This window comes from Aspergillus uvarum, assembly GCF_003184745.1.
Source record: "Aspergillus uvarum CBS 121591 unplaced genomic scaffold BO82scaffold_20, whole genome shotgun sequence".
In the NCBI taxonomy this organism is placed as follows: Eukaryota; Fungi; Ascomycota; class Eurotiomycetes; order Eurotiales; family Aspergillaceae; genus Aspergillus; species Aspergillus uvarum.
In genome coordinates, this window is record NW_020291317.1 from 108,325 (window position 1) to 132,072 (window position 23,748).

General features: G+C 52.1%; 10 protein-coding genes and 1 non-coding gene across 11 annotated transcripts; 6 read left to right on the plus strand and 5 right to left on the minus strand.

Moving 5' to 3' along the window:
- Positions 1-2,028: 2,028 nt before the first annotated feature.
- Positions 2,029-3,375, minus strand: BO82DRAFT_56506 (uncharacterized protein). Its single transcript, XM_025641331.1, has 2 exons — positions 2,945-3,375; positions 2,029-2,807 (listed from the first exon to the last, which is right to left on the minus strand). Exons 1-2 carry the CDS (start codon positions 3,342-3,344, stop codon positions 2,110-2,112), a joined length of 1,098 nt encoding a protein of 365 aa, XP_025492978.1. The 5' UTR covers positions 3,345-3,375; the 3' UTR covers positions 2,029-2,109.
- Positions 3,376-3,678: 303 nt separating this feature from the next.
- BO82DRAFT_431393 (uncharacterized protein) lies at positions 3,679-5,201 on the plus strand (the record flags this gene model as incomplete). The annotated part of the gene is made up of 3 exons (XM_025640696.1): positions 3,679-3,938; positions 4,039-4,561; positions 4,669-5,201. Exons 1-3 carry the CDS (start codon positions 3,924-3,926, stop codon positions 5,199-5,201), a joined length of 1,071 nt encoding a protein of 356 aa, XP_025492979.1. The 5' UTR covers positions 3,679-3,923.
- A 1,361-nt stretch (positions 5,202-6,562) lies between these two features.
- On the minus strand, positions 6,563-9,225 carry cdcA (phosphoprotein phosphatase CDC14). Its single transcript, XM_025640697.1, has 3 exons — positions 8,798-9,225; positions 8,156-8,690; positions 6,563-8,099 (listed from the first exon to the last, which is right to left on the minus strand). Exons 1-3 carry the CDS (start codon positions 8,844-8,846, stop codon positions 6,878-6,880), a joined length of 1,806 nt encoding a protein of 601 aa, XP_025492980.1. The 5' UTR covers positions 8,847-9,225; the 3' UTR covers positions 6,563-6,877.
- A 1,398-nt stretch (positions 9,226-10,623) lies between these two features.
- On the plus strand, positions 10,624-11,058 carry BO82DRAFT_281083 (CTAG/PCC1 family protein; the record flags this gene model as incomplete). Its single annotated transcript, XM_025631326.1, has 2 exons — positions 10,624-10,664; positions 10,767-11,058. The coding sequence occupies 2 exons, from the start codon at positions 10,624-10,626 to the stop codon at positions 11,056-11,058; spliced, it is 333 nt and encodes a 110-aa protein (XP_025492981.1).
- Positions 11,059-12,353: 1,295 nt separating this feature from the next.
- BO82DRAFT_353395 (glutathione peroxidase) lies at positions 12,354-13,297 on the plus strand. The gene is made up of 2 exons (XM_025634940.1): positions 12,354-12,534; positions 12,668-13,297. The coding sequence occupies exons 1-2, from the start codon at positions 12,492-12,494 to the stop codon at positions 13,255-13,257; spliced, it is 633 nt and encodes a 210-aa protein (XP_025492982.1). The 5' UTR covers positions 12,354-12,491; the 3' UTR covers positions 13,258-13,297.
- Positions 13,298-13,378: 81 nt separating this feature from the next.
- Positions 13,379-15,028, minus strand: BO82DRAFT_56595 (translin). The gene is made up of 8 exons (XM_025641332.1): positions 14,662-15,028; positions 14,549-14,585; positions 14,414-14,467; positions 14,207-14,340; positions 13,985-14,090; positions 13,835-13,920; positions 13,633-13,782; positions 13,379-13,575 (listed from the first exon to the last, which is right to left on the minus strand). The coding sequence occupies exons 1-8, from the start codon at positions 14,725-14,727 to the stop codon at positions 13,501-13,503; spliced, it is 708 nt and encodes a 235-aa protein (XP_025492983.1). The 5' UTR covers positions 14,728-15,028; the 3' UTR covers positions 13,379-13,500.
- Positions 15,029-15,146: 118 nt separating this feature from the next.
- Positions 15,147-16,240, minus strand: BO82DRAFT_391321 (DIM1 family thioredoxin-like protein). Its single transcript, XM_025638562.1, has 5 exons — positions 15,933-16,240; positions 15,840-15,873; positions 15,737-15,784; positions 15,421-15,663; positions 15,147-15,327 (listed from the first exon to the last, which is right to left on the minus strand). The coding sequence occupies exons 1-5, from the start codon at positions 16,011-16,013 to the stop codon at positions 15,302-15,304; spliced, it is 432 nt and encodes a 143-aa protein (XP_025492984.1). The 5' UTR covers positions 16,014-16,240; the 3' UTR covers positions 15,147-15,301.
- Positions 16,241-17,133: 893 nt separating this feature from the next.
- BO82DRAFT_280851 (60S ribosomal protein eL22) lies at positions 17,134-17,637 on the plus strand (the record flags this gene model as incomplete). The annotated part of the gene is made up of 3 exons (XM_025631319.1): positions 17,134-17,169; positions 17,240-17,436; positions 17,511-17,637. Coding segments are annotated over 3 exons (360 nt in total), but the record flags the coding sequence as incomplete, so codon positions are not given.
- A 428-nt stretch (positions 17,638-18,065) lies between these two features.
- rex3 (putative RNA exonuclease Rex3) lies at positions 18,066-20,072 on the minus strand (the record flags this gene model as incomplete). The annotated part of the gene is made up of 1 exon (XM_025633208.1): positions 18,066-20,072. One exon carries the CDS (start codon positions 20,070-20,072, stop codon positions 18,066-18,068), a length of 2,007 nt encoding a protein of 668 aa, XP_025492986.1.
- A 724-nt stretch (positions 20,073-20,796) lies between these two features.
- Positions 20,797-22,596, plus strand: BO82DRAFT_382716 (lipase ROG1 family protein). The gene is made up of 2 exons (XM_025637956.1): positions 20,797-21,009; positions 21,073-22,596. Exons 1-2 carry the CDS (start codon positions 20,930-20,932, stop codon positions 22,406-22,408), a joined length of 1,416 nt encoding a protein of 471 aa, XP_025492987.1. The 5' UTR covers positions 20,797-20,929; the 3' UTR covers positions 22,409-22,596.
- Positions 22,597-22,854: 258 nt separating this feature from the next.
- Positions 22,855-22,944, plus strand: BO82DRAFT_t139. The gene has a single exon. It is a non-coding gene; the product is annotated as a tRNA-Gln (tRNA).
- The last annotated feature ends 804 nt before the right edge of the window (positions 22,945-23,748 follow it).

A 23,748-nucleotide genomic window follows, 5' to 3' on the forward strand; every position in this document is an offset into this window, starting at 1 on the left:
GTTACATGCTGTATTCTTGAATCAATTCTCAGATAAAGTGCTTTGATGCATCCTACATTGGCTTGTCCGCATTTCATACTTCTCGTGTCACTGCTGACTCGATTAACCTTCGTCCTACCACTTTTTGTTCCCGATCTTCAGCCCGTGCTTAGTCCTCCACAGGAATCCTCCACAGAAAACAAGTCGAACACTTCAAAGTTCCCCCGGCGATGGTATCGCAGCTCAAAGCGCTTATCGAAGCGAGTCTACTTCGGTGTCGACTGATCATCACTCACGTGGGCCTCGTTTGACTCGGTATTGACCAGCAGTGCCCTATACAAGTGGAGGAATTGAGGGCTCTGAATTGGGCTAAATGATCGTGGTTGCCATGGTTTCCCGTGACAATGATCAGACCCATGATATGACTGTTTTTGACGAGGAGATTCAAGAGCAGAATCAAGCGTATTTCTTCATTGCAGTTTCCCGTGTATGGATGGAAGCTCTGCGCAGTCCGGCCAGAAGGGCGTGTCACGCCTACCGTGCAACGACCACTAATGCCCGAGATGAAAGCACAGAGACTAGAGCCATTTCATACAGTCATTTCTCCTGTGCACAAACGCATTTATTCTTGTTGACGACATAATGCCATGTGGTCTTCTTCACATAGTTGGTCCAGGATCACGCGGCTCTCTACTGGCGGATGCACTGCCGGGACATGATTCCGTTGGATCGGGGATAGCTCGACATTATAACATCATTCACCGCAGATAAACACGACAATATGTCAAACTTACATCTTGAGTGGCGAAGTAGCGCCTCCTAGTCGCATCTCAAAGTCCTTGTCCGGGAGTTGACACGCAATGACCTAAGCGACCACACCATTCGTCGTCCATCATAGGTCGTTTTCTAGCAGTTTCCCCTTCACAACTTCATCAGTATCTAGAGCCTACATGTGCTCGAGACATATACGTTCTTCACACCCGCCTACGGTGGACCAAATCTAAGTTGACGCAGAGTCTTCCAGTGACTACACCTGATAGCAGAGATCGATACTCAAACCCCACCCACAAGCAGCGGTATACGACCGAGCATTTAACGAGCGAAATATACCTTCCAACCCTCCCATCTGAGATATCTGACACAGGCATGGCTCCCTTGAGAACGATTTGGACCTATTCTCAAGGATGGTTTCTCGCACCTCGATGCTGTGTTTGTTCAAGGCGTTTCCATTCAACGAAGCCCATCAAGCTCGAATGCGATCATCTATAATGCGTCAAATGCCTCAAGAGCTTCCTCATCAGGGCTACCCAGGACCCACGCTTTCCCCGCCCACGTGCTGCAAGACCGTGATTCTCCTGCGTCTTGCTAAAGAGCATATGACCGAAAAAGAGATCTACGAATACGACAAAGCCAAACTTGAATTTTTGACAACCAGCTGGACTCGCTGCAGCAAGAAGACGTGTCGCTAACCATTTCGCCGAACAGGGTCACAGCATATCATGCGAGATGCTTCTGTTGCAGTACCTTCACCTGTGTTTGGTGTAAAGCGGGCACCCCCCCCTCTTTCGGAATGAATGTGATAAGAAGCCTACTCTAAGCAAACTTCCATGTTCAGAAAACAACCTAGGCTGGCAGCAGTGCTCTGACTGCAAGGCTCTAGTGGAGAGAACAAGTGGCTGTAGCTCGACAATGTACGGTTGGGTTTTCCTGCTTCTGGTATCTGATTTCCGAAAATCGACACAATACAGGTGCTCTAGAACCAGATTCTGTAACGACTGTGGCAGAAGACGTTTGATCTGCCGCTGCGGGATGGAGCAAGCGAAGGAGTTTTACAGATTCGACAGTTGTCGAAGGAGGAAGATATACAGAGATGGTGGAACCTGCAATACCGCTTCGGGAATCTCCAGGGTTGAGACGGGGTCGCGCTTCGCAGCTGTTGTTGTCGTCTTGTTTCCGACTCGGATGTGAACATGCTAGTCGTGTAGGGGCATCTAGAGATTATATCACTTCTATTTCTAGATCTGTGTTCGCGCAATGAATGCCCCCACAATCGGATAAAGAAATGCTTGCTACCATGAGACCAATTGATCATTCATTTACCCGCACCTACTAATCAAGAAGACCCCCATCTCAATCCCTGAAGACCTCTCCCCTCTCAATCGTCTCGAAAGCCTTCATCGTATGCTCCCAGATCTTGGCCCTCATCTCCGCCAGATCGAACTTCTCGTATGCCTTGAGTTGGATATTCGACTCACCTTTCCAGCCCAGCGAGTAGACCCCCCTCCCCGGCCTGCCATCCGTGCCCATCGCCACATCTCCATTCTTCCGCCGATGATCCCCCACCGATGCCGAAGCCGATGCGCCGCCCGCCCCCCGCGGCGGATAGCGCGGCGCCGCCAGGCTCAGCATACGGGCCCCGCACTCCCTCGCCGGCACGGAGACCAGCCGCCCGAAGAGCGGCACAAACACCCAGCGCCAGCACACCCGGAACCAGGCCGGCAGCTCCGGGTTCGCGAAGGCCGGGCCCAGCACCAGGCCCGGGAAGATGTGGACGAGCCGCAGCCGGCCGCGATGCCGCTCGGCCAGCTGCTCCATGAACCACGTGTGCATGTAGATCATGTGCGAGCGCGCCTGCGTGTAGCTGTAGATCTGGCGGTTGCGCAGCGACAGGTCGTCCGCGTAGAGCTTCCCCTCATACCCCGCGGCGTAGACGGAGACGATCACTGCGGGCAGCAGGGACTGCAGGAGTAACGGGAGGAGGTTGGTGATTGCTCGCATGCGCGAGTAGTAGAGGAGGGCCATGGTCGTGTCCAGGCCTTCGGCGGTATCTGTATGCGAGGTAGGGAGGGGGTTTGTAAGTAGCAAGTTGTACAAAATGCAGATTTCCATATGAATTTTGTGTGCTTCTATTCCTGTGTCGAGAAGGACGGTTGTAAATCTAGAAACTCGAAACGCAAAAAAATACCTTTTCGGGGTTGGAAGGGTGCTCCGCCGTGGGACAGCATCAGATAGTCGATTCGCGGCGGATTCGCGCTTCGTTGGCCGTGCTCTCGCTCCCGGGACAGGATCTCGGCGCAGACGCGATCGACATCCCGGAGCAGCGAGAGGTCGTTGGCCTGCACGAAGATGTACTCGCCCGCCGGGTACAGGGCGCGACATTCGGCGATGATGGTCTCGGCGGCTTGGGTCTTGCGGCCCACGAGATAGGCGCGCAGGCCTTTGCCTCGGTGTTGGGATTCGGCGGTGGCCAGGGCGCGCAGGGTGTAGTGGCCGATCCCTGAGGTGCCGCCGAAGAAGACGGCCACCAGGGTTTGGCTCTTGACCAGGGTGGTGTTGGAGGCGTGGATCACGTCGAGGTTGACCATATTGCGAGGAGGGAGTTGAGAGGGGGGGGGGGGGTGAAAGTGAGGTTGGGAATGGCATGTGGCACAAGTTCATTAAGTACTTGCCCACCTGTCTCTTCGGGGATCTGGTTGGGATGGAAATTGCTATTCCTAGGGAGTTGCTTTTCATTGTATGATGTACCGGACAGTGCAGGACAAGGTGCCAGTCTGGTCTGGGGATACCGGACGGACTTTAGTTCTAATCCCGCCTTCGCATCCCCGGAGTTAATCTTTCTTTCTTTCTTTCTTTCTTTCTTTCACTCATTCATTCATTCATCCATCCTTTCCACCTCCTCGATCCCCTGGCCACGACCAGTGGGGGCTTTGCACTGAGACTGTCAGTTAAGCTCTGCTTGGTTCTTTCTCCACAATTCCCTATCCAAGTCTGGTACCTGAAGATCATTACATCACAACACTGATTCGGAGAAGGATCTAAACAATCCGTGTAGGACAGACTCGCATTTCGCCTGCCCAGTTCGAAGTACCGGTAAGGCGTCACGGTTGCTCCCATTGCGAAAGGAATCGGACAAAGGTGTGCTCGATTTCTTGCAGCTAGTCCGGATGCTTATCGATCCAGTATGATGAGAAGAGGCCGACCTGTGGGCGTTGCAAGAGGATAGGGTCCGCTTGTTCCTTGACGAATCAACCCCCTACTCTCACTTTGATCCCGTCTCAGCAGCCGACGGGCAGTCGGATTGATAATGAAGCTGTGGGAGGGGAGCCTAGCTTGGCCTCGCCCAGTAAGCCCGCTGGGTCGAGCAACACCTTGTCACCGCCGACGACTACGTTCTCCTTAACATCGTCGTCGGCGTCATCGTTGTCCAGCACCACCGGGTCCACAACAAGATCGGGCCGAACGACGGCGCCGAAATCGCAGGTACTGTCGGCCTTGGAGCGAGACCGGTTACGGCTGATGAACCACTACACCCTGCACACGGCGAAAGCGATGCTCGAGGTGACCCATCCGGGGCACACGAACCCATCGATCTGGGCCAGTTGGTTTCCCGAGCTCGCCTCCGAGTATGGCTTTCTCCAGTACGGGCTGTTGAGCATCAGCGCCTTAGATCTGGCTGTACGGGATGTCTCCCGCCGCAAGGCCCACATCATCCTGGCGATCAATCACTGCGATCTAGGAGTGGCCGCTGTTCGGCCATATCTAACCAACAACCATCATTCGAACCGAAACCCAGACGCCGTCGGTGCGCTTTTCGCCTCCAATGCTTTGTGATCGCGTATGCCTTCGGGATCCAGGTCTGCACCGAACAACCCGCCAGAAGCTCCATCCAAACCATACACGACATTCTAGTTCTCCTGCACCGGATCCCGCACAGTGTTGTGTTCCAGCACAAGGATTTATCAGCTCTGACCCCGTGGGTCTCCTTATATCCCCCGCCGCCTTCGGATCCAGACCGCAAGCTTCCAGCGGAAATCGAGGCTGCGCTCGACGCCGTCCGGCGACGTCTCGCAGTAGCAGGTCTCCCGACACCCCAAGCGACGATGTATATCTCGGCCATTCAAACACTGAGAAAAGCCCTTCTCATCGCGATCGAGTATCATAGCACGCATATGACGTTTGGATGCTTCCCAACGTGTGTAGCCTCGGAGTTCTGGACAGAGGTCCATGTAGGCGCGCCGGTGGCGCTCTGCGTCCTTGCGAACTATATGGTCATCTTGCATTGGCGGAGCTCCTGTGTCTGGTTTGGCACTCTTGCCAAGGATGTCGTCCATGCTGCTCGTCAGTCTCTTTCAGCTGAGAGGCTCCCATGCATTGCCGGGGCTATTTCGGAGACAGAACGTATGGGCGGCAACGAGGGACCGGCTGGATTGTCATCAGGATAAAGTGGCGTCGAGACCGGGTCTATGCAGAGCAAGAGTCTTGCTGGAGACAGAGTGTACTGTACTGTACCGTACAGTATAGACCTTCTAGCATCGTGGCACAAAGACAAACCAAATCCCCTACAAGTCGGCAAACCGAGGAAAGTGTTTCGAATCAGCCCGGCTCACCCCCCCTCAGTGCCATGCCTCCTTGGCTTTGAGCCCAAGTTCCCCAGCTGCGTTGCTCGTTACTTTCTCACTGCCAAACGAACAGGGCCTTCTGACCTCATCTCCCGCGACAGATGCCCGGATCCCTGACCCTCCTAAAGCCCAATCCAAGCTGTCGCATGCTCCCGAAGCCAGGGCCGATCGCAAAGACGGTCCCAACCACATTCGGCACAATCTGTTTTCAAAATCATGGTGCCAATCTTATAAACCGCAGCAATGAGGAGGTAGTAGATTGCAACCTTCTCTCAGTCTTCACAGTTCGACGCGAACCCAGAATAGCTTACTGATCGACCACCATCTCAGCCCTCTCTCGTCTCTCCATCACCGTCAACCGCTTGTTCTCCATCTAGCCAAGCATGAGCCTGCTGGCTTCCAGTACCGCCTCTTGTGCTACCGTGCTACCAAGTAGTTGCAAGTACGAATGAAGTTTTCACAGTTCGATGCCGTGCAGACCGACAAAAGCTTCGGACTTGTAAAGTACAAACTAGAATAGGAATGGACCCACTGATAAATGGCCAGAGAAAATAACATATACTGTACTGCAGTTTGTCGAAACCGTACTTACTATACAGTGTCATGGGACGCCTGAACTCAGATTGATCAGATAACACGCGTGGTTTCCGAGACTATGTCCTTGGGTACTGTACCCCCTTTTGTCCAAGTCTCTATACAGGGGACAAGAGTGAATGTGATCGGATACTACTACGGAATTATATTTACAGATTAGATTACAGGTAGTTGTAATACTCTGGCAGCCGGTATCTACAACTGTATTAGCCCGCTCACCAACTTGATCTTGATTATCTTTCTTCTTGATCGGGTCGGAAGATGAAAGCCTATGTACGCTTAGGCACGGTCACCATTGAAGCAGGGAGGCAAGGCATCTATCTGTATGGCGCGGGGAAATTGACGTCACGTCGGGAATCAGGCTGGGGAGGGGGTTTATTTAGGGGGCAGTACAATGGGAAATCAGGTACTGTACATCAATAGAATGTGTCTATGAGAAAATGCAAGGACAAAGTGTCAGAAGGTAATTGATCCTTCGGAGACACTCTAGGTTCAAGCAGTCATATGAACGCTTATGACATTTGTCATCAAGTAATTTGTCATTCAGACATATATCGTATACGTACAGTGTCAAATGTCATGATCGTAATGTGCTAATCACTGAACTTGTTGTATTGAGTCAAAATTCTAGATCATCCCATAGTCCACAACGCCATGAAAGCTCCTGCCTAGACCCATGAGGACCGCACCAGACACTAACACCAGTAAACACCTCGAAGACACTACTCCCTCAGGAGGAACAGACAATGCACATATGCAAGCCGATGATAAAACAAGAAATTTTGGGGCTATGCACAAATTATGCCCCGCGGAGGAGAAGAAGAGAATAAACAATACGGAGTGGATATCTGAAAGCAGAGGAAGGAAAGCAAAGATGATGAACGGGGCAGCGATCAATCGCGCTCTCACTTCACTCGTGTAGGACTTCCAGCGCTACCAACACGTCCACTAGCCTTGCGAACACCCTTTTCTGCGCGACTATCCGTCACACGTCTTGGGCTCGTCCGAACCTTGGTGACAGAGATCGCCCCGCTGCCGCTCTTGCTGCTTATTGGCGTCTTGGGTGCATATGTAGCTGCATCACCCCAATTCTCCCGATCATCATCGTTGAGGGTATAACTGGCGGTCACAGTAGCAGAATAACTGACAGACCGCTGGGTGGGAGATGCCACGGGAGATCTTGAGGAGCGCTTGGCTAGCATACGCAACTGAATTTCTTCTTCACTCTCGCTGCTGTCAGTACTGAGGCGATTGGAAGTCTTGTTCGTCTCTTTCTCGAGGATCAGACTACCAGAAGTGGTGCGAGAGTAGGGGTGGTGACGAGAGTCTTTGCGGTGGGACTTGCGAGGCTGGCCGGGTGTGGGTGCTGGTAGGTTCTCTTCGGCTTGTGTACCAGCCCCTTCATTGTGGTCAATCTCCCCGAGAGCGGCACGCTTGGAATGGCCATTGTTAGGTGGAGTTGCGACAGGCCCGTTAGCCCGCTGGCGGGTAGTCGGCCGGCCAGGCGTGATAGGCGCCGTTTGCAGTTGAGCAAGCTTCTCCTTCATGCTGTCCTCGAACCACCACTCGCGGAACGAGCCTTGGTTCAGGTGTAGCCAGTGTTGCTGGGGTCCAACGACCATTCCAGGGCGCATGAATCTCATGAAAGCAATAATCTCATTGGCAGTGAAGCCATATCTGTAGATGAGATAGGCTCCGATGAGACATCCAGTGCGGCCAAGGCCTGCCTTACAGTGGACCGCAATGCCCTTCTTCTTCTGCGTGATCATCTCATGTGCCATCTTAATGAATCGGCGTACCAGGGGCAAAGGCGGGCAAGTTCCGTCCTCAAAGATCATGTCGACATGATTGATTCCCAATGCCGTGAAGTAGGATGGCGAGTACAGCTCGGAATTCAGTCGCACAACAAGGCCCACGCTACGGGAGGAGAAGTGGGTCAAAACATTCTTGAAGGGCGTGGGTAGTTTCGAGGCCTGGACTTCCGCAATTGTAGAAGGCAGCGCAGCATATTCGGGAGTGTCACGAGGAATGACATCGATGGGTTGGTGTTGCGGGGAAGCGAAGGCTAGGAATTGCGGGGTGATCCAGTTGAAGTCACCCATATCAACACGCTCGTACTTCTCATACCTATGTAGTCATCCAGTCAGCGTTTAAATCAGAAACATCCGTAAGGCTGCACTTACTCCTCTAGGCTGAAATCTCTCAAGCCACACAGCGACTGCTCCTTGGCCTTCCACACTCCGTATACAACGTCCTGGATGTTGATGATGTAATCCGCCTGGCTGTATCCGGCGTCGCGGAATGGCATGTATGGCGGATCTGCCTGTGCAATGGGAGCCAGGGCCAAGTGTGGAGGCCAAGATTGAATGAGAACCATATAGCAAGCGACTAGGCAGGCTGCATTGGCACGGCTGCGCGAGTCTGTCTTGGAGTAAAAGACCACGGCGCGATCAGTGTTGGCGGGGTCTCCCAGAATCTCGTGGAAATGTACTGCAAAGCGATACAGATGTCCGATATGCAGAGGACCGAAGTCGGCGTGAAAGGAGTTGTATAGGAGAACATCGTCGACAGTAAAATATACGGGGCTGCGTTTCTTGCTGCTGGGAGTACTGGGCTGAGCTCTGGCAGATCGCTTGCTGGGAGACTTGGGTTGTTCGGGGTAGGGGAAAGGCGTTCTCGCATCGGGGGGATAATCGTAAGAGGCCAGGTAGAGACGGTCTAAAGTGATGACTCTCAGTACACTGCAAACGCAAGCCATCGGACAACCACCGAAGACCTTCACATCTCTCGCCAATGCTTCCCCCAGATGATGTTGGATAACGAACCTTGAATATACTCAATCACCTGGCCATAATCGCCGCTGCGTGTAGACATCTTGACTGAATTGACGCGGCTACCAAAACAATAGGCGCCGACAATGGAATTTGATAATAAACAATCGCAAGACCTCTTCGAAAGAAGGATTTATAGGACGTGTCGCTTTGACTAGATAAGATGCCGCTATGGATGGTAAGGACCTCTGCTGGTGAGAAACAGAGACGGGATGCAAGCAAGATGTCGGAGCTAGATAGTCATAGTCTGGTCTGATTGACACTCCCAAGCACAAGATGAAGCTATAAAGACGCGGGGTGGGTTGGCGTGTAGGGTAAGGATAGAGGCAGCAAGGCCGAGTAGGAGAGGATGTACAGATGATCGGCGGGGTGGGCGAAGGTCGGGTTTATAATAACAAGAGAGGACGAAGGGAGGAAGAGAGGAAGGTGAGGAAAAAGTTGGCTTGCACGAGAAGAGGATAGGCTCGAGGCCGATGGGAGACTCGTTTGGGGCAACTGCGATGCACGCTAAGTGGCTGCTGTTATGTTGTGGTGATCCCATTCAGGTCTAGTGCAGGCGGTTGACAGGGAAACGTAGCATGCCTCAGGCGCGGGAGAGCTGATTAGATAAGCTGACAGGGGGGGTAAGTTACAGAGTTACTGCTAACAGTGCTAAGCTAACATCCCGTTACCCAGTAAATTGTTGTATCCCCTAACAAACAAACACCCCGTCCGTAAACACAACAAATCTCGGTTCCAGCCCCCCCCCCCAAAACAACACTGGGCCTTGAGCGGCCCGGCCACGTGAGCGCCGCCTTGCCGGTGTTTGTTATGGCCCTACTCTAGCCACTGTTATGGTCTCCCGTTGTCAGTCCAACTTAATCTCTCGTCCTCCGGATTCAATAGTTTCTGTTGACTCCGCCGTCTGCAGCTGCCTTGGTGCAGTTGCCCAAGCCCAATAATCTGAGGTCATTGCCCCTCACTTGACTCGTACAGCGACCAATTGAGGAGATTGAGGTCATTGTTTCCGGAGGGATCACAATTTCATCATCAATATATATCCCGTCAGGTACATGAACAGACACTACCGTAAACGGCCAAGGCATCGATCGCCCTGCCCCTCCAGCTTGAATAAGAGTCTCCACGGAAAACCAGCTCAATAATTTCAGCATCATTTCCCCAGTGTCGCTATTACCCAAGGGTGAAACCCGTTGGGTAAACAACTGGTGATTCCGAAGAGACCGTCTGTAATGGGCTAATGTTCAAACAAGCCCTTTTTCTCCAACAATGCAACAGATCTATGAATCTCATCTCAATCCCGACGGGCACGACGGGGAAAACCCGGGGCATGGTACAACAACCAACAGGGATTCTCCCCCACCGGTGCCCAAGACGTCCAATGTCAATCGCCTTAGTAGCCACTGTAACGGTCGACTTGCATCTCTTGGATGGAGCCCAGGCAGACGATGATGCGAGCGAGTCCAAACTTGCCACTCATTTGCCCAAATATAGCTTGTGAAAGCAAGAATAAACATGCTGCTAGGTAGACTAAGTATCATCATTATGCAGCAGATTCAGTGAAAAAAAGAAAGCACAATGCTCAAAGCCTAAAGACGTCACAACCTTGACTAAGTATGGGCAGTGGGCACCAAGATTAAGAATATGAGCCTCAGGCGTCAAAGCTGACTCATCTCTTATCGAACATCCCACTTCTCCCCGCCCAAGCTTCAACAGGCTGGCTCGATTCTGACCCCCCGACCAGGATACACGCCCCATAACCATCGCCATCTACCAAGCTTACCCTCCTACCCCGACCGCATCTACACGTCCCGCGAATCAAAATGAGCACCTCCATATCCTCCACTGAGTTCCCCTACAACCTGTAAGTAGCTCCCATCGCGACAATTCCAGCTCGCTCTCAACCTCCCGAAGAACCCCCCCCCCTTCCGGGCAATTGACAAATATCTGATATCCGCCGCAACAGGACCATCTCCCTTCCCCTCCCAACCAACCGCCTCGCCTCGTCTGCCCTCCGTACTCTTGAAGTCGACGCCGAGCTCTCTCCCTTCGTCAAGCGCACCCTGACCCTGACCAGCCCGGACAGAGATCAAGCCGCCGACGAGGCCGCAAAGACCGTCCTGGAGACGACGTACTATGCGACCACGAATCGGATGCTCCGCGTCGCGGTGAACGGGTTCATGGAGAGTCTAGGCGTTGTGCTTGGGGTCATGGAGGAGCTGGATGTGGATGTGCTGGAATTGGGAGATGCAAAATGAGTTTGCGCTGGGACGGGAAAAGATACGAGGGCGGTTACCTCCTTATCGACATCAGATGGAGAGCAAAGAGTGAATTGACGGGACGAAGAAATTACTGTGGCCGGCCATTCTATCTACAAGGCATGGTCCAACTGCATCACGCAAAGGCAGGCAGGAATCGTTCAAAAAGGGGTGGAATCAGGCAATCCTGTATCGGGCCCGATCGGGCCTTGTTAAGGATTTTGCGGCAGGGCCCCGGGGCTTGCAGCAAGCCCTGGAACCCGTCATGCAGGGTCATCAGAGGATTCTATAGTCCAAAGCGCACGCCTGGGGGCGGGCTGTACAGTAAGATATGTGTGGTTAGTGCGCAGGGATTCAGTCCTGACGGTGGCTGACACGAGATTTTTCGGTTCTCGCCTCTCTCGGAGACATACGGCTGATCGGCTGGTTGGGTTCGGGTTGATTTGTCTGAGGACGTTTATGCAGCACATGCTGGCTTCATGTACATCTACACCTTTCATAACACTCGAACACAGCCTCAAAAAATGTTCAAGGCACCGAACCACGAAAATGCTGATAAGAAGCGGAGTCCGAGACCCGGCGGAATAATTGGATCACGGGCATCGGAAAAAGGTCGTCGCTCGTCAGCCTGGAACTCCACTTTTTCTTACTGCGTAAATCCTATCGGGCCATTTCCAGTAGGCCAGTTCATTTAGACTGAGTAGTAAGGTAGCTTAATGAAGAAAAAGAATTTGGAATTCTGCCACCGTTCATTTACTTAATCCCAAGTACTGCGGATGTTCGCCCCGCGCAGGGGAGGGGATAAGGGCAGCACGCGGTCATATGTCAGTGCATCTCCCAAAGCAGCAATAGGACCGGGACCGGGGGATGTTCTGGACAGCCAAAGATGACAAACCCAATTCCCATCGATCGACCCGCCGTTTTGAAGGATGATGACATCGTCCTACTCTTTTTTTTTTTTTTTTTCTTCTTCTGCTGCTTCTGATCACTGAAGTAAGTTAGTAAGTCAGTAAGTCAGTCAGTAACTCGGAGTAGGTTCTCTCCATTGAGGTAGTCTCCATTCGGATTTCGGAAACGTGGACCCCCGATAGAGACGTGTGGTCCAGACAAATGACTTGAACATCCGAGAAGTAATTATTAACTGGATTGTTGGTACAGAAACAACCCGAACGATTGAAAAGTGTTTCCCCATGCGCCGCCCATTGATCGCGTCTATCGCATATAAACCATCGGCCACACCACGGTTAATCCTTCCTTCGTTCCCTGCGCAATCCTGCATTCCACTTCCTTCCCCGCTCCGCAATAGCTCCTGTTTCTTTGCGACTACTACTACTCCTCCTCGTCCTTGTCCTCGTCCATTGCGACAACCACAACAACTATACTTCGCCCTCTCACGAACCCACCATCTGCGACTCAGTTCATCCTCCGCAAACATGTCTTCCGCTACCACTTTCTACGACTTCGAGCCCGTCGATAGTACGTCCTTTTCCCTTCCCCCGCTCGCTCGGCGACCCCTCCCTCACCAAAATAACAAAATAACAAAAAAAAAAAGCAAAAGCTTCCCCAAACTTTCTCTTTGCATCAACTAATTTCTTCTGAATCAAAATAGAGAAGGGTAACCCCTTTCCCCTCACCGACGTGAAGGGCAAAGTCGTGCTCGTGGTCAACACCGCCTCGAAGTGCGGCTTCACCCCGCAGTTCAAGGGGCTGGAGACTCTCTACCAGGAGCTCAAGGCCCAGTACCCGGAGGACTTCACCATCCTGGGCTTCCCCTGCAACCAGTTCGGCAGCCAGGACCCCGGGTCCAACGACGAGATCCAGTCCTTCTGCCAGCTCAACTACGGCGTCACCTTCCCCGTGCTGGGCAAGCTCGACGTCAACGGCGACAAGGCCCACCCCGTGTGGACCTGGATGAAGCAGGAGCAGCCGGGCCTGCTGGGCATGAAGCGCATCAAGTGGAATTTCGAGAAGTTCTTGATCTCCGCCGACGGCAAGGTGGTCGGCCGCTGGGCCAGTCTGACCAAGCCCGAGTCGCTGAAGGAGCCGATCGTCCAGGAGATCGAGAAGGCGCGGAAGGAGGGCAAGCTGGCCTCCCAGACTAAGGGTGCTGCTGCTGCTGCTGCTGCTGAGGAAGCTCCTACTGCTACGGCGTCGGCTGCCGCGCCTACTCCTGCTGAGGGTGCTGAGGCCAACCTTTAAACAGAATAAATCAGATTACGCTGGGAGAGTCTAATTCGGGTTCGTGGGAAGTTGCGTGGGTCGTTTCAAGTGTGATACCATTTCCTTATTTGTTTTGTTTCTTCTAGGTGGTGGCCTTTATGAATACAATGCTCGTTTTGAATCTGACGAGCTGCCCTGTTCCGTGTATTGATTAATATGAACCAGAATGGAATACCCATCAAGGTCGTTGAGATCCGCCCGACACAGTGGTAAATAATCTTATCAAGCAGTAGCACCATCCTTGGGAATCAAGTTGCGCAGCGACAAATCGTAGACAACGTCTTCCACCTTTTTGACCTGTGTCACAAGCCAATTAGCCTGCCATCCCAGCAGCAGCACTCCGGAAATACTTACGCTGTACTTGATCCCATCACTTTTCTTCCGCAAGATATCGTTTTTCAGGTTCAACAACTGAAAGCCAGCGAACAACTCCTTGATGAAGTTGCTGATCTGCATAGGGCGGGTGTAGTCACCCAGTGTGACCGAGTTGACCGCAAGACGAGACTGTACCAGATTGTTAGAGACATTTTTGGGGAGGGGTCAGGGAGGCACTGACCAGTTCTTCCACCATAGCAATCAACGCGAGGAGATATTCCTCAACGGTCAGATGGAAAGCATCCTCTTCCTTAAGGTTGACAGGCACTGTGGTGGACAAGAGTCAGTATCACAATACAACCTCTTACCCAGACAGAAAATCATAACTTACCACCCAGAAACTTTCCCACCTCTTCAATCGTCAAGAATGAAGCCGAGCGGCTCGACTTGTACTCTTCCAGACCGCCTAGCCAGGCGCAGAGCTCAATCGACGAGACCTAGCAGGGTGGTCAATATTCCGTCCCTTCGTATCCTCACTGAGGCTCTGTCCATGACGACCCTCTAGCAGCAGCGAGATAACGAGACCAGAGAAGAATAAGCCGCAGAGACGCACCAGATTCTGAAGCTCCCGCGTCCACACCCCATTGTACTTGTAGAAAGGGTGCTTATCCGCTACATCCCTCAAACGAGAGACCTCATCTCTCTGCGCGAGGATCGCCTTAGTCACATCGTCGAGAACGGGTTTCACTATCTCCCTATCAGCTACTCCTTCCCCTTCGAGAAGTCTCAAGAACCGAATCCAAAGATTGAAGTAACATACATTGACCAGCAGGCGTCGAGTGGGCACGCGAAAGAATAGCTTGCGTGGATCGTCCTGTAACCAATCATCAGAGGATGTGCTTCCTTCACATCCTATATCCCCATAGGAGCTCTTTGACTTGCGGGGAATAGGTACCCTTTCGTGCCAGCGTCTGCACGATATCATGAAGTTCCTGTTTTGTAGCTATTCAGCTGCCGTTGCTTTTTCGCCGGGGGGAGGGCTTGGCGCGGAGCTCTTGCGCTTCTTACATCGCGAACGGCGGTCTCTTCGTCGATTTTCGACTGGAGATCCTCGAAGATTTGGTGGTCGATCATTTTGAGTACTTGAATTTCTTCTGGATCTATGGAATTGTTGGTGGGGTTTGATTCTCTCTGATCGACTCGATTCAGATGTGGTGGAAGGGTGTTTGATTGTTACGTCAGGTAACGCCGTGAGAAAGAAATTGTGGGGCTCGAGGTGGAAGGAAGGAAGGAGGGAAGGAAGGAGATTCTGCCGCTCGCTCTCTTTACTTCGATTGTGACGATCTCGGAAACGAATCGCAGCAGGTGGGCTATTATTCTGAAGTCAGAGTGCTAGGAATTTGTGCAGTGTGATTATTCGAGTGTCATTATGTTTATCTTGTGGAAACCCTAGAAGCAAGATATGTTGCGTCGCGGAGAGAACTGTTAGATTTATATCTTCACAGCAGGAAAGTAAACCACGCCACGAGACATTTTTACAACTACCTAATCTACTACTTTCCAAAAACCATCTAGTTAGAATCGTGTGCATCTGACCGCATATCAAGCTGCTCTACCCATTTCATAAATTCATTAAACTAAGAACGACACAAAAGTACCACCCATCCATCTACCCCCCCCCAGACCGTAGCCAACGCAACCAACCAGCTCAGTAACGATATCTCGTCGAATAATCTACACACCCAGTCAGTCAGCCATACAGCAAGTCCCCAACAGAGCACCATGAACCCAAGACCAAAACGAACAAACAATGGGAGGAATACATACCCTTAGGACTAACCACCAGACCGCGGCCCTTCTTGGCCCCCTTGTAGATCGTCTCGATGATATCGATCATCTCCTGCTTATCCTCCAGCACCCAGTTCAGCTTGTTATTGTTACCCGTGCCGAAATCACACATCATGTGCTTGTTTCGGTAGAAGAACATGATGGTCATCGGGTCGAAGAGCTCGTACATCGTGTTGAACTCGGGAACCTCGTCGATGTCGCAGAGGTAGATCACGGCGAAGTCTGCCGAGAGCCTTTGTGTGAGTGATGTGCCTGGGGGCTTTGGGGTGAGAAGCGAAAGTTTCACTCTACGTACTCTTGACCCGCTCGGCGATCTTGAAGAGGACTTCATCTTGACGCATGCCTGGTACGGAGGGTTAGCTGACGCAGGAACCGAGGATGGAAAAGAAGGAGCTTACAGTCGACATCATGGTCGCGACCGAATCGGATGACCTGTTACGAGCATTGGTTTATCAGTCGGGTGTCGTTCGTAGCGGAGATGCGGTACGCACCACAAGTCGGTCTTCCTCAGACAGGATGGCTTGGTCGACGTGCCAGGCGGTCCGCAGATGCGGCAACACGACGGAACCCATGATGAACTACGGATGCGATTTTGGTGATGGTCGTGAGGTTCGAGAGGGAGCGTTTGCAGTGACAAACGAGAAATCTAGTTCGCTATCACGTGGAAGACAGATGAAGAAGAGTAGTGGGCGGGGACGATGGGGTGGCTGGCGTTTTACTTCTCCCAAGGTTCGAGGTGCTTCAATTTACATCTAAAGCGTAGGTGGACAATAGCGCTAAAGTGACTATTATTTGTACGAATTATGGCTCTCGCCAGATGAGGGAGGATATTTTCTTCTCCAACCAGTCGGCAAGCCGACAAAATTGATGAAAAAAAGGTGGTTCGCGTCGATTGGGGGTAGTGTAAGCCCAATGACACTGTGTGGTCCGACATGCGCAAGCACAGAGGTCAGGCCACAGGGTACAAAAATAAGATTAATCAATGTTGTGTTCCTTAGAACACTTTCAGAGATTAAACTGAAAAGAACAGATACTACACTTGATCTAAGCCAAAAGGCAAAGAGAGCTGGAAAAGAAAAGAAGAAAAAGTCTAAAGAGAAACGGGCGGCGAGAGGTATTTATCCTGTCGGTGAGGGGGCCCGTGCGCCGCTAGTTCACTAGCGTCGGCTACCTCAACCACAAGCGAGGCATTCTCTGCCTTAGGAAAACACTTCCGCCATAAACATCAGGCTGCAACTTCTGCCCAGTCAAATGACAGCCGAAGCCCTAATCAACAGAAATCAAGCCCTACTCACATTGCCAGAAGCGGATTAGTGGGGCGCACTCGACCCTCAACCAGCGAGATCTGACCATCCCGTACCCTAGTGGACGTTTTCTTTCCCCCCCCAACTCCCATCAGGCGCAGGATACTCACCTCTTTGCGACCAGCTACTTTCTCTCTCTATCCCCCCGAGAAACTCCCCCCCCCTACAGTCACAATGGCTCCCGTTGCTGTATGTTTCCTTTCCACAAATCGCTTTGCTGTTCCCCCATGAGAGTTGTTCTATCCATGATCGTCTGGACATGACAGCGCTGGCGCTGGAAATTTCTAGACGGCGAAGATTGAACGAAAATCTCTGGATACATGAACCTCTCTTGGGATTTCGCCATCATGGAGCAGTAGGCTAATTGTATTCTTCCCCCGACAAATAGGCTCGTGGTCGCAAGGCCCAGAAGGTCACCCAGAAGGTATGTTAGAACACCCAATGATCGCAAAACTACAAATCGAAGGCAGGAGCTAATCTCTCTCTCTCGATAGTATGTCATCAACGCTTCCCAGCCCGTGAGCGACAAGATCTTCGACCTCTCTGCTTTCGAGAAGTTCCTCCACGACCGCATCAAGGTTGAGGGCCGTGTCGGCAACCTCGGCGACAAGGTCGTCATCTCCCAGGCTGGCGAGGGCAAGATCGAGGTTGTTGCCCACATCCCCTTCTCTGGCCGCTACCTCAAGTACCTGTAAGTCGACCTTTATACGAGAATATAGAGGCGAGAGCGAATTCGCTGATCTGGTTATCTTTCCCTCTCCACAGCACCAAGAAGTACCTCAAGAAGCAGCAGCTCCGTGACTGGCTCCGCGTCGTCTCCACCTCCAAGGGTGTCTACGAGCTCCGCTTCTACAACGTCGTCAACGACGAGGGTGAGGAGGATGAGGAGTAAATTCTCTCCTCCCAGAAGCAGCAAATAGACAACCAAAAATAAAAACGCGGAAAATATGATCAGACTTGGAAACTTCACTCCGGCTATTGGGGGGTCTGCCAATGTCAACTTTTTCATGCACCGGGATTAGGATGGATGAGTCTGGTTGGAGATCATGGGTGTGCGCATTGGGAGGGATTCCTGCGTGGCTTCTCGCTCCATCTGGATTTGAGGCAGTGGACGTTCTACACCTGAAAAGGCGACCTCCACCCTCGTCCACTGGGCTCTCGTTGTCGCTCGATCTACTCATGACGTTATGAATGGTAGATATGAATCAATGAAGCAAACCTATATCTCAAATCTCTTTTTACTTTGAACATAGACGTAGGATGGGTATCACATTATATAAGGATAACTGCAGTATAGCGGCTTGTATCGATGACGTTAATTCAATGCCCCAGACTAGAATTCGTTCTCTTGTGACCGGCACCGGGCCCAAGCCTCCCCGCTGATGATCCAGTCTCAGCTGCCTCTGTCCCTGGTGGGGCTACTAATTTGTCGCCTTGGATCTGCCAGCCTTTCGATTTCAGGACCTTCCAGGTCTCAACTGCCTTGACTCTGACCAAGTCACCTGTAGCAATTGCGTCCTCTTTCGAATCATGACCAAGACTACCGCCTGTTTGTATGTCGCGGTCAAGATGTCTTCGGCATAAGGTCTTCAGGCTCATTCGATTCGGTAATCCGCGCGGATGGGGATATAGCATGACGGTATCGATGATTGTCGGGTGAATTATCCGACAAGCATTCAGATCGTTGTCGATCGCATGTCCGATCAGAGGCGTATCCGGTTGAAGATGACTAAATAGCAGAGCGCGGGCTGCAGCCGGCGAATCGACAACCTTCAAAGCTGGCTCCTCTACCTCCCCATTTTCATGTAGTGTCGCTTCCGTCTCTTTCTGAAAACCGTCATAGGGCATAGCTTTGGTGTAGTGTTCAGGGAAGACACCAGAGAATCGCGAGTTCAAATCCAATACTTCCCCCATCGGCCTGACGAGAACATCCAAAAGTGCCTTGCCCTGAGGCCAGCTGATCGCGGTCAGTCGGATCAATTCCAACCCTAACGTGGTATAGCCCATCTCACAGTCGAAGCAGACTGGTGGAAGTGGCCCCTTGAATGGCTGTGCTGGCGTCTCCGTGAATTGGAGAACAGAAGCAAGTCTTTTGGTTTCTGACACCTTGTAGACATGAGTTTTGCCTTTGGTGCAGCCGGAAGAAGTACCCAACGTTTCATTACAACACGAATAGTAAGCTTCTTTGTGTCCTGTTATATGATCCGTCTGTTTTCTTGGAGGGTAGAACGGCTTCCCGGGATGGTGGACACATTCTCCCCCGGACGTCAAAGAACCATCCTCGCGACGGCCTGGGAAGACCTGGAACCTCCCACCGCACCGATCACATTTCTCCCAGCCCTTGGATTCTGCGACGCCTTTCTTGGCACTCTCGACCTCCGCAGCTGAAGGTGCCTTTGTAACATATCCAAACTGTTCGAGCCCTTCAACTGGAGTAACCAGTTGACTCGCCAGGGCAATCTCCGCTTCTGCACTCAACCCAGTACTAAGAGCCTGCGGCCTCGACTGCTCCGCGTTGGGGTCGATTTTGTAGTACCGCTCGTTCAGATGATTCTTGACCTCCGTCGTCCATTCCTCTTTAGTCATTTTCATGAACCTGACGATGCGAAGCTTGATGACATTAGCGTATATGCTCGGATTGCCTCGGGCGGTCTTCTCCTCTTCGTCCAGGGCCATTGTGACGAGCTCATTTGGTGTGAGAACAAGCCATTTGTCTTTACTGTCTCTGTCCTTGGCGATCTTCTCGTTCTGCGAAGACATGGCAGCATGCAGTTTCGTCAGGATAGATAATCTGGTTCCATGCGGCGCGGGCGCCTTCGTCAACATGCGGGGATTCAAACTTTCCCGGGGAGCCTGCCTCGGCGGGCGCGACTTCGCCGCCGCCGCCGCCGCTGAGGGCCTTGCAGGCGCAGGCGCATTCGTCTTGACTGCCGTTGATACTGGTTTCGGTGGCGGAGAGACCCTTCGAGACAGTGACTGTAGTTTGACCGGCTGTGAAGGCGCCGACGGCTGAGGTGCAGGTGAAGACTTGGCCGAAACACTTGGTCCAGAGTCTGCAGCTTTGGATGGGGCTGGTGGAGGATCCCTCTTCAAGATTTTCGGTTCTCTCTCAGTCGTATCTGCTGCGGCTGACATTGTGGGAGTTGACTTCCCAAACAAGGCAGCATTTCCGGGCTTCTCATTTGATGGATGGGTAACAGCTGAGGCAATCTTCTGACTATCATCAATTGGAGCGAGTTCCTTGTGAGAGAACATGCAAGTCAAGAGAGAGCAGCTGTGGCCCTCCGGACAAGGTATGTCCTTAAACAAGCCGAGGGGGGCGAACATCGTGAGAAGAGGGTAAAGATAAGATGCTCAAGGAGAGATACAGGAAAAGATGAGAGATCATAGCCCAAAAGAGTGACAACCAATACTCATCATGGAATGCAACACAGCAAGCACCCAAACAGAGACCAATCAGGTGTTGCGATTCTCTTGTATGGATAAATGACTCGGTGTTTGGCAAGCCGCGGGGGAGAAGCAGTGCGGCTAGTCCTGGAGCTGGAAACAGAAGATCATGTCGAATTAAGATGCGAGCGAGCCGGGAATAATTGCTCAGCGTCTAGTCAAGGTAGCCAGTCTGTCTTGATTCCTTGCATAGACCCGAATAACAAAGAGAATATCAAGTGGGTTGTCAAAAGGGAAAGCGTCCAAAGGCTAGACTGACTGGGAGATGACCTCGGTGCAAATGATGCAAACACCAGACACGAACAAACAAAGGCGCACTCTTCTTGCTGTTCCTTAACCTCAATCACCATCCTCACTTGGAAGATTTGAAGGCTTACGCAACGACAATGGCCTACCTAAACATGCCTACGTAATAGCCAGTCTTACCAAGTCTGTGTAAGACCAGTCCGAGACTCCTGGTGTGAACTGCCACCGGCCCTTCTGGGCCATTCATTGCATCAGGCACCGGCGATGACGTCTCGTTATCGGGCTGAGTCAGCGCTTGCTGGGCTCCCCTTTGCTAGGGAACCTATTCTTGACGGTCGGACAACGAAGGAAGCAGCCACATGGCCCCTTTAATTGCGATAGAACCGTGCCTAAGTCCGGCGGAGACTGGCGGACAATGCTGAGAAGGTCTTACTTAAACCGCCTGCTGATCTTGACCGCAAGAGGACACTCTTAATTCCCACATATCGACTATGGAGCTGGAGCTTGATAACGGCCGTACGCCGGCTGAGACGTCGCGCAAGGCAGATCATCTCTGCGTGTTGGTCCATGGGTAAGAAGATCCTTCGATGAAGGCAGACAACGAGGCATTCTGCTGACCGTCCTGTCTCGTCAGACTATGGGGCAATCCCTCCCACCTGGACTTCATCGCCACCTCCCTGAGAGACCGATACAAGGAGGACCGCCTCCACATCCTTGCCGCAAAGCGCAACTCCGGAAACTACACCTACGACGGCATTGAGCTCGGTGGAGAGCGCTTAGCACACGAGGTGGAAGAGACCCTGGAGCAACTCGCCGAAGAAGGCCACAACATCCGGAAACTGAGTATCGTCGGCTACTCGCTCGGAGGGCTGGTGGCACGATACGCTTTAGGGCTGCTCTATGCGCGGGGGTGGCTCGACAAACTGGAGCCCGTCAACTTCACTACCTTTGCCTCGCCGCACGTCGGGGTGCGCACCCCGCTGAAGGGGACCTGGGGCTTCCTGTGGAACAATGTGGGGCCACGGACGATCTCTATGTCGGGGAAGCAGCTGTTCATGATCGACACCTTTCGCGACACGGGGCGCCCGCTGCTCAGCGTGCTGGCGGATCCGGAAAGCATATTCATCAAGGCGTTGAAGACCTTCAAGCATCGTTGCGTCTATTCGAACATCGTCAACGACCGATCCACCATCTTCTACACCACCGCTATCTCGGCCATCAACCCCTTCGAGGACCTGGAGAATGTACAGTTCGACTACGTGGAGGGATATGAGCCCGTCATAATTGATGCCACCAAGCCCGTCGCCGTCGTCCAGCCTCAGCGTCCGTCCTGGCTGGAGCAGCTCCAGCGCCAGGTCACCAGTTTCTTCACGAACCTGCCCTTCCAAACCTTCTTCACGGTCTTCGTCATCATCGGCGTGCCCTTATTCTTATTGAACGCGGTGGTCCAGAACTTCCGCAGCCAACGCCGCATCCGCCACCACGAGGCCGCACACTCGCGCAAGATCTTCGACCGCTACCGCGTGCCCGTCCTAGTCAACGAGGTCCAACACGTCGTCGAGGAGGTCTTCGAGAGCGCCGGCGCTCGCCAGAAGCCCGACTATCTGTCTTTCACCACCACATCCAACAGCACGAAGAAGACATCCGACGCAACCAAGAGGCGTCAAGTCACAACCTCGTCCGCGACGGACCTGGAAAGCAAACTCGATGAGGACGACATCGAGCCTCTGCTCCGGCGCAGCAGCACGACCGACAGTTTTGCGAGCGAGAAATTCCCCACGCTGGCACTGACTCCGGCGCAGTTCTCCATCATCGACTCGCTGAACTCGGTGGGCTTCCGGAAATTTCCGGTCTGGATCCATAACCATCGGCATAGCCATGCGGCCATCATCATTCGGGTCAAGAAGAGGGGATTCGACGAGGGTCAGGTGGTTGTGAAGCATTGGTTAGACCAGGAGTTTGAGATATAGACCCTGCCCGTCATTGCTCCTTTAGGGAGGTCGTATATTTGGAATAGAGGCCAGCGCGACCGTAGAAAGACATACCCATTCTTATTTTGATGCAAAAAGACAGCATGCCGGGTCTTGCCTTCTCGATGAAGGCGTTAGTTAAGTCACTTGGTTTATGTAGGGAATTAGATAGATAGAATCACATCTTCAGTACTACACAAACATTCTTCACTCTCCGTTAATAATTTCTCCCGAACATCACCTACACCTACTAAACCCTTCCACTATTGCTAAGCAAAACAAAAGCTCCGCCCTCGAACAACTGGAACCATGCCCCGAACACCGTAAATTGACCCCATATCGCAAATCAGCACCAAACAAACCCAATTAATGAATCAAGCTCAATTCCTCTGGTGAAACCAAGAGCGTGATGATAACGCAATGATTAGCACAGTATGACATCTACTGGTTGTGTAGTGTAGTGGTTATCACTTTGGATTTTGAAGTCAAATGAACAGAAAGTTCCAATAACCCCGGTTCGAACCCGGGCACGACCTTAGTTTTTGCATCATCTTTCTTTTTCTGCTCGGCACATCACCAACGATGATGACTTTACTGATGATTTCGATAGGAACGTACAACTCTTGTTCGGTGGGTGTTGAATAGTGTGCCACGAATGTCAGTCACATCTATCTCCTGCGCTTTGTTGCTGGTGCTGCTTTGTGTTGCCGATGGATTAGGTATTGAAATCAGCCCTACTTGGCTGGGGTGGTTGCGGCCTCTCTGTCTAATCGTAGAGTATGAGTGCTTGAAAGAGGTGGTGGGGGGGGGGGGGAGGCCTGATCCCTATTCGGTCTTTTTCACCTTGGAATCAGTGGAGTAATCGAACAATCTCAATACTCTGGTCTCATACATGCGTTAAGGCACAAGGGATTACACTTGGTTCTATGTATAATCGGAATGCAGCCTTCACTGTCAACATAGCTTGTCAAATAGGTCCCGGTGAGTTGAGACAATGATATTGTTCTCTAGAGCTTGTCAGTCAGTTAATGTAGCAAACTGATCGCGTCATTACAACCTCTGCCCCTTGAGACCGGCGTCCTCTGGAACCCTCGCACCTTCCTCAGGATCCAACCCTTTGCTACTGCGTGTTACAGTATACATGGAGACCGAGGTCCATGATAAAGATTGTAAACTCTAGTCAGTACACCAACGGACCGCTAAGAAGCAGATATTGTTAATGGAGAGCTGCTACTGGAAGATGCACTACCAGGAGACCTGAGTGTGCGATGGGTGCGGCTCAAAAGGTTTCAACGACATCTATCAGTATACTCCATCTTTTGCTGCAGTTATCACCATAT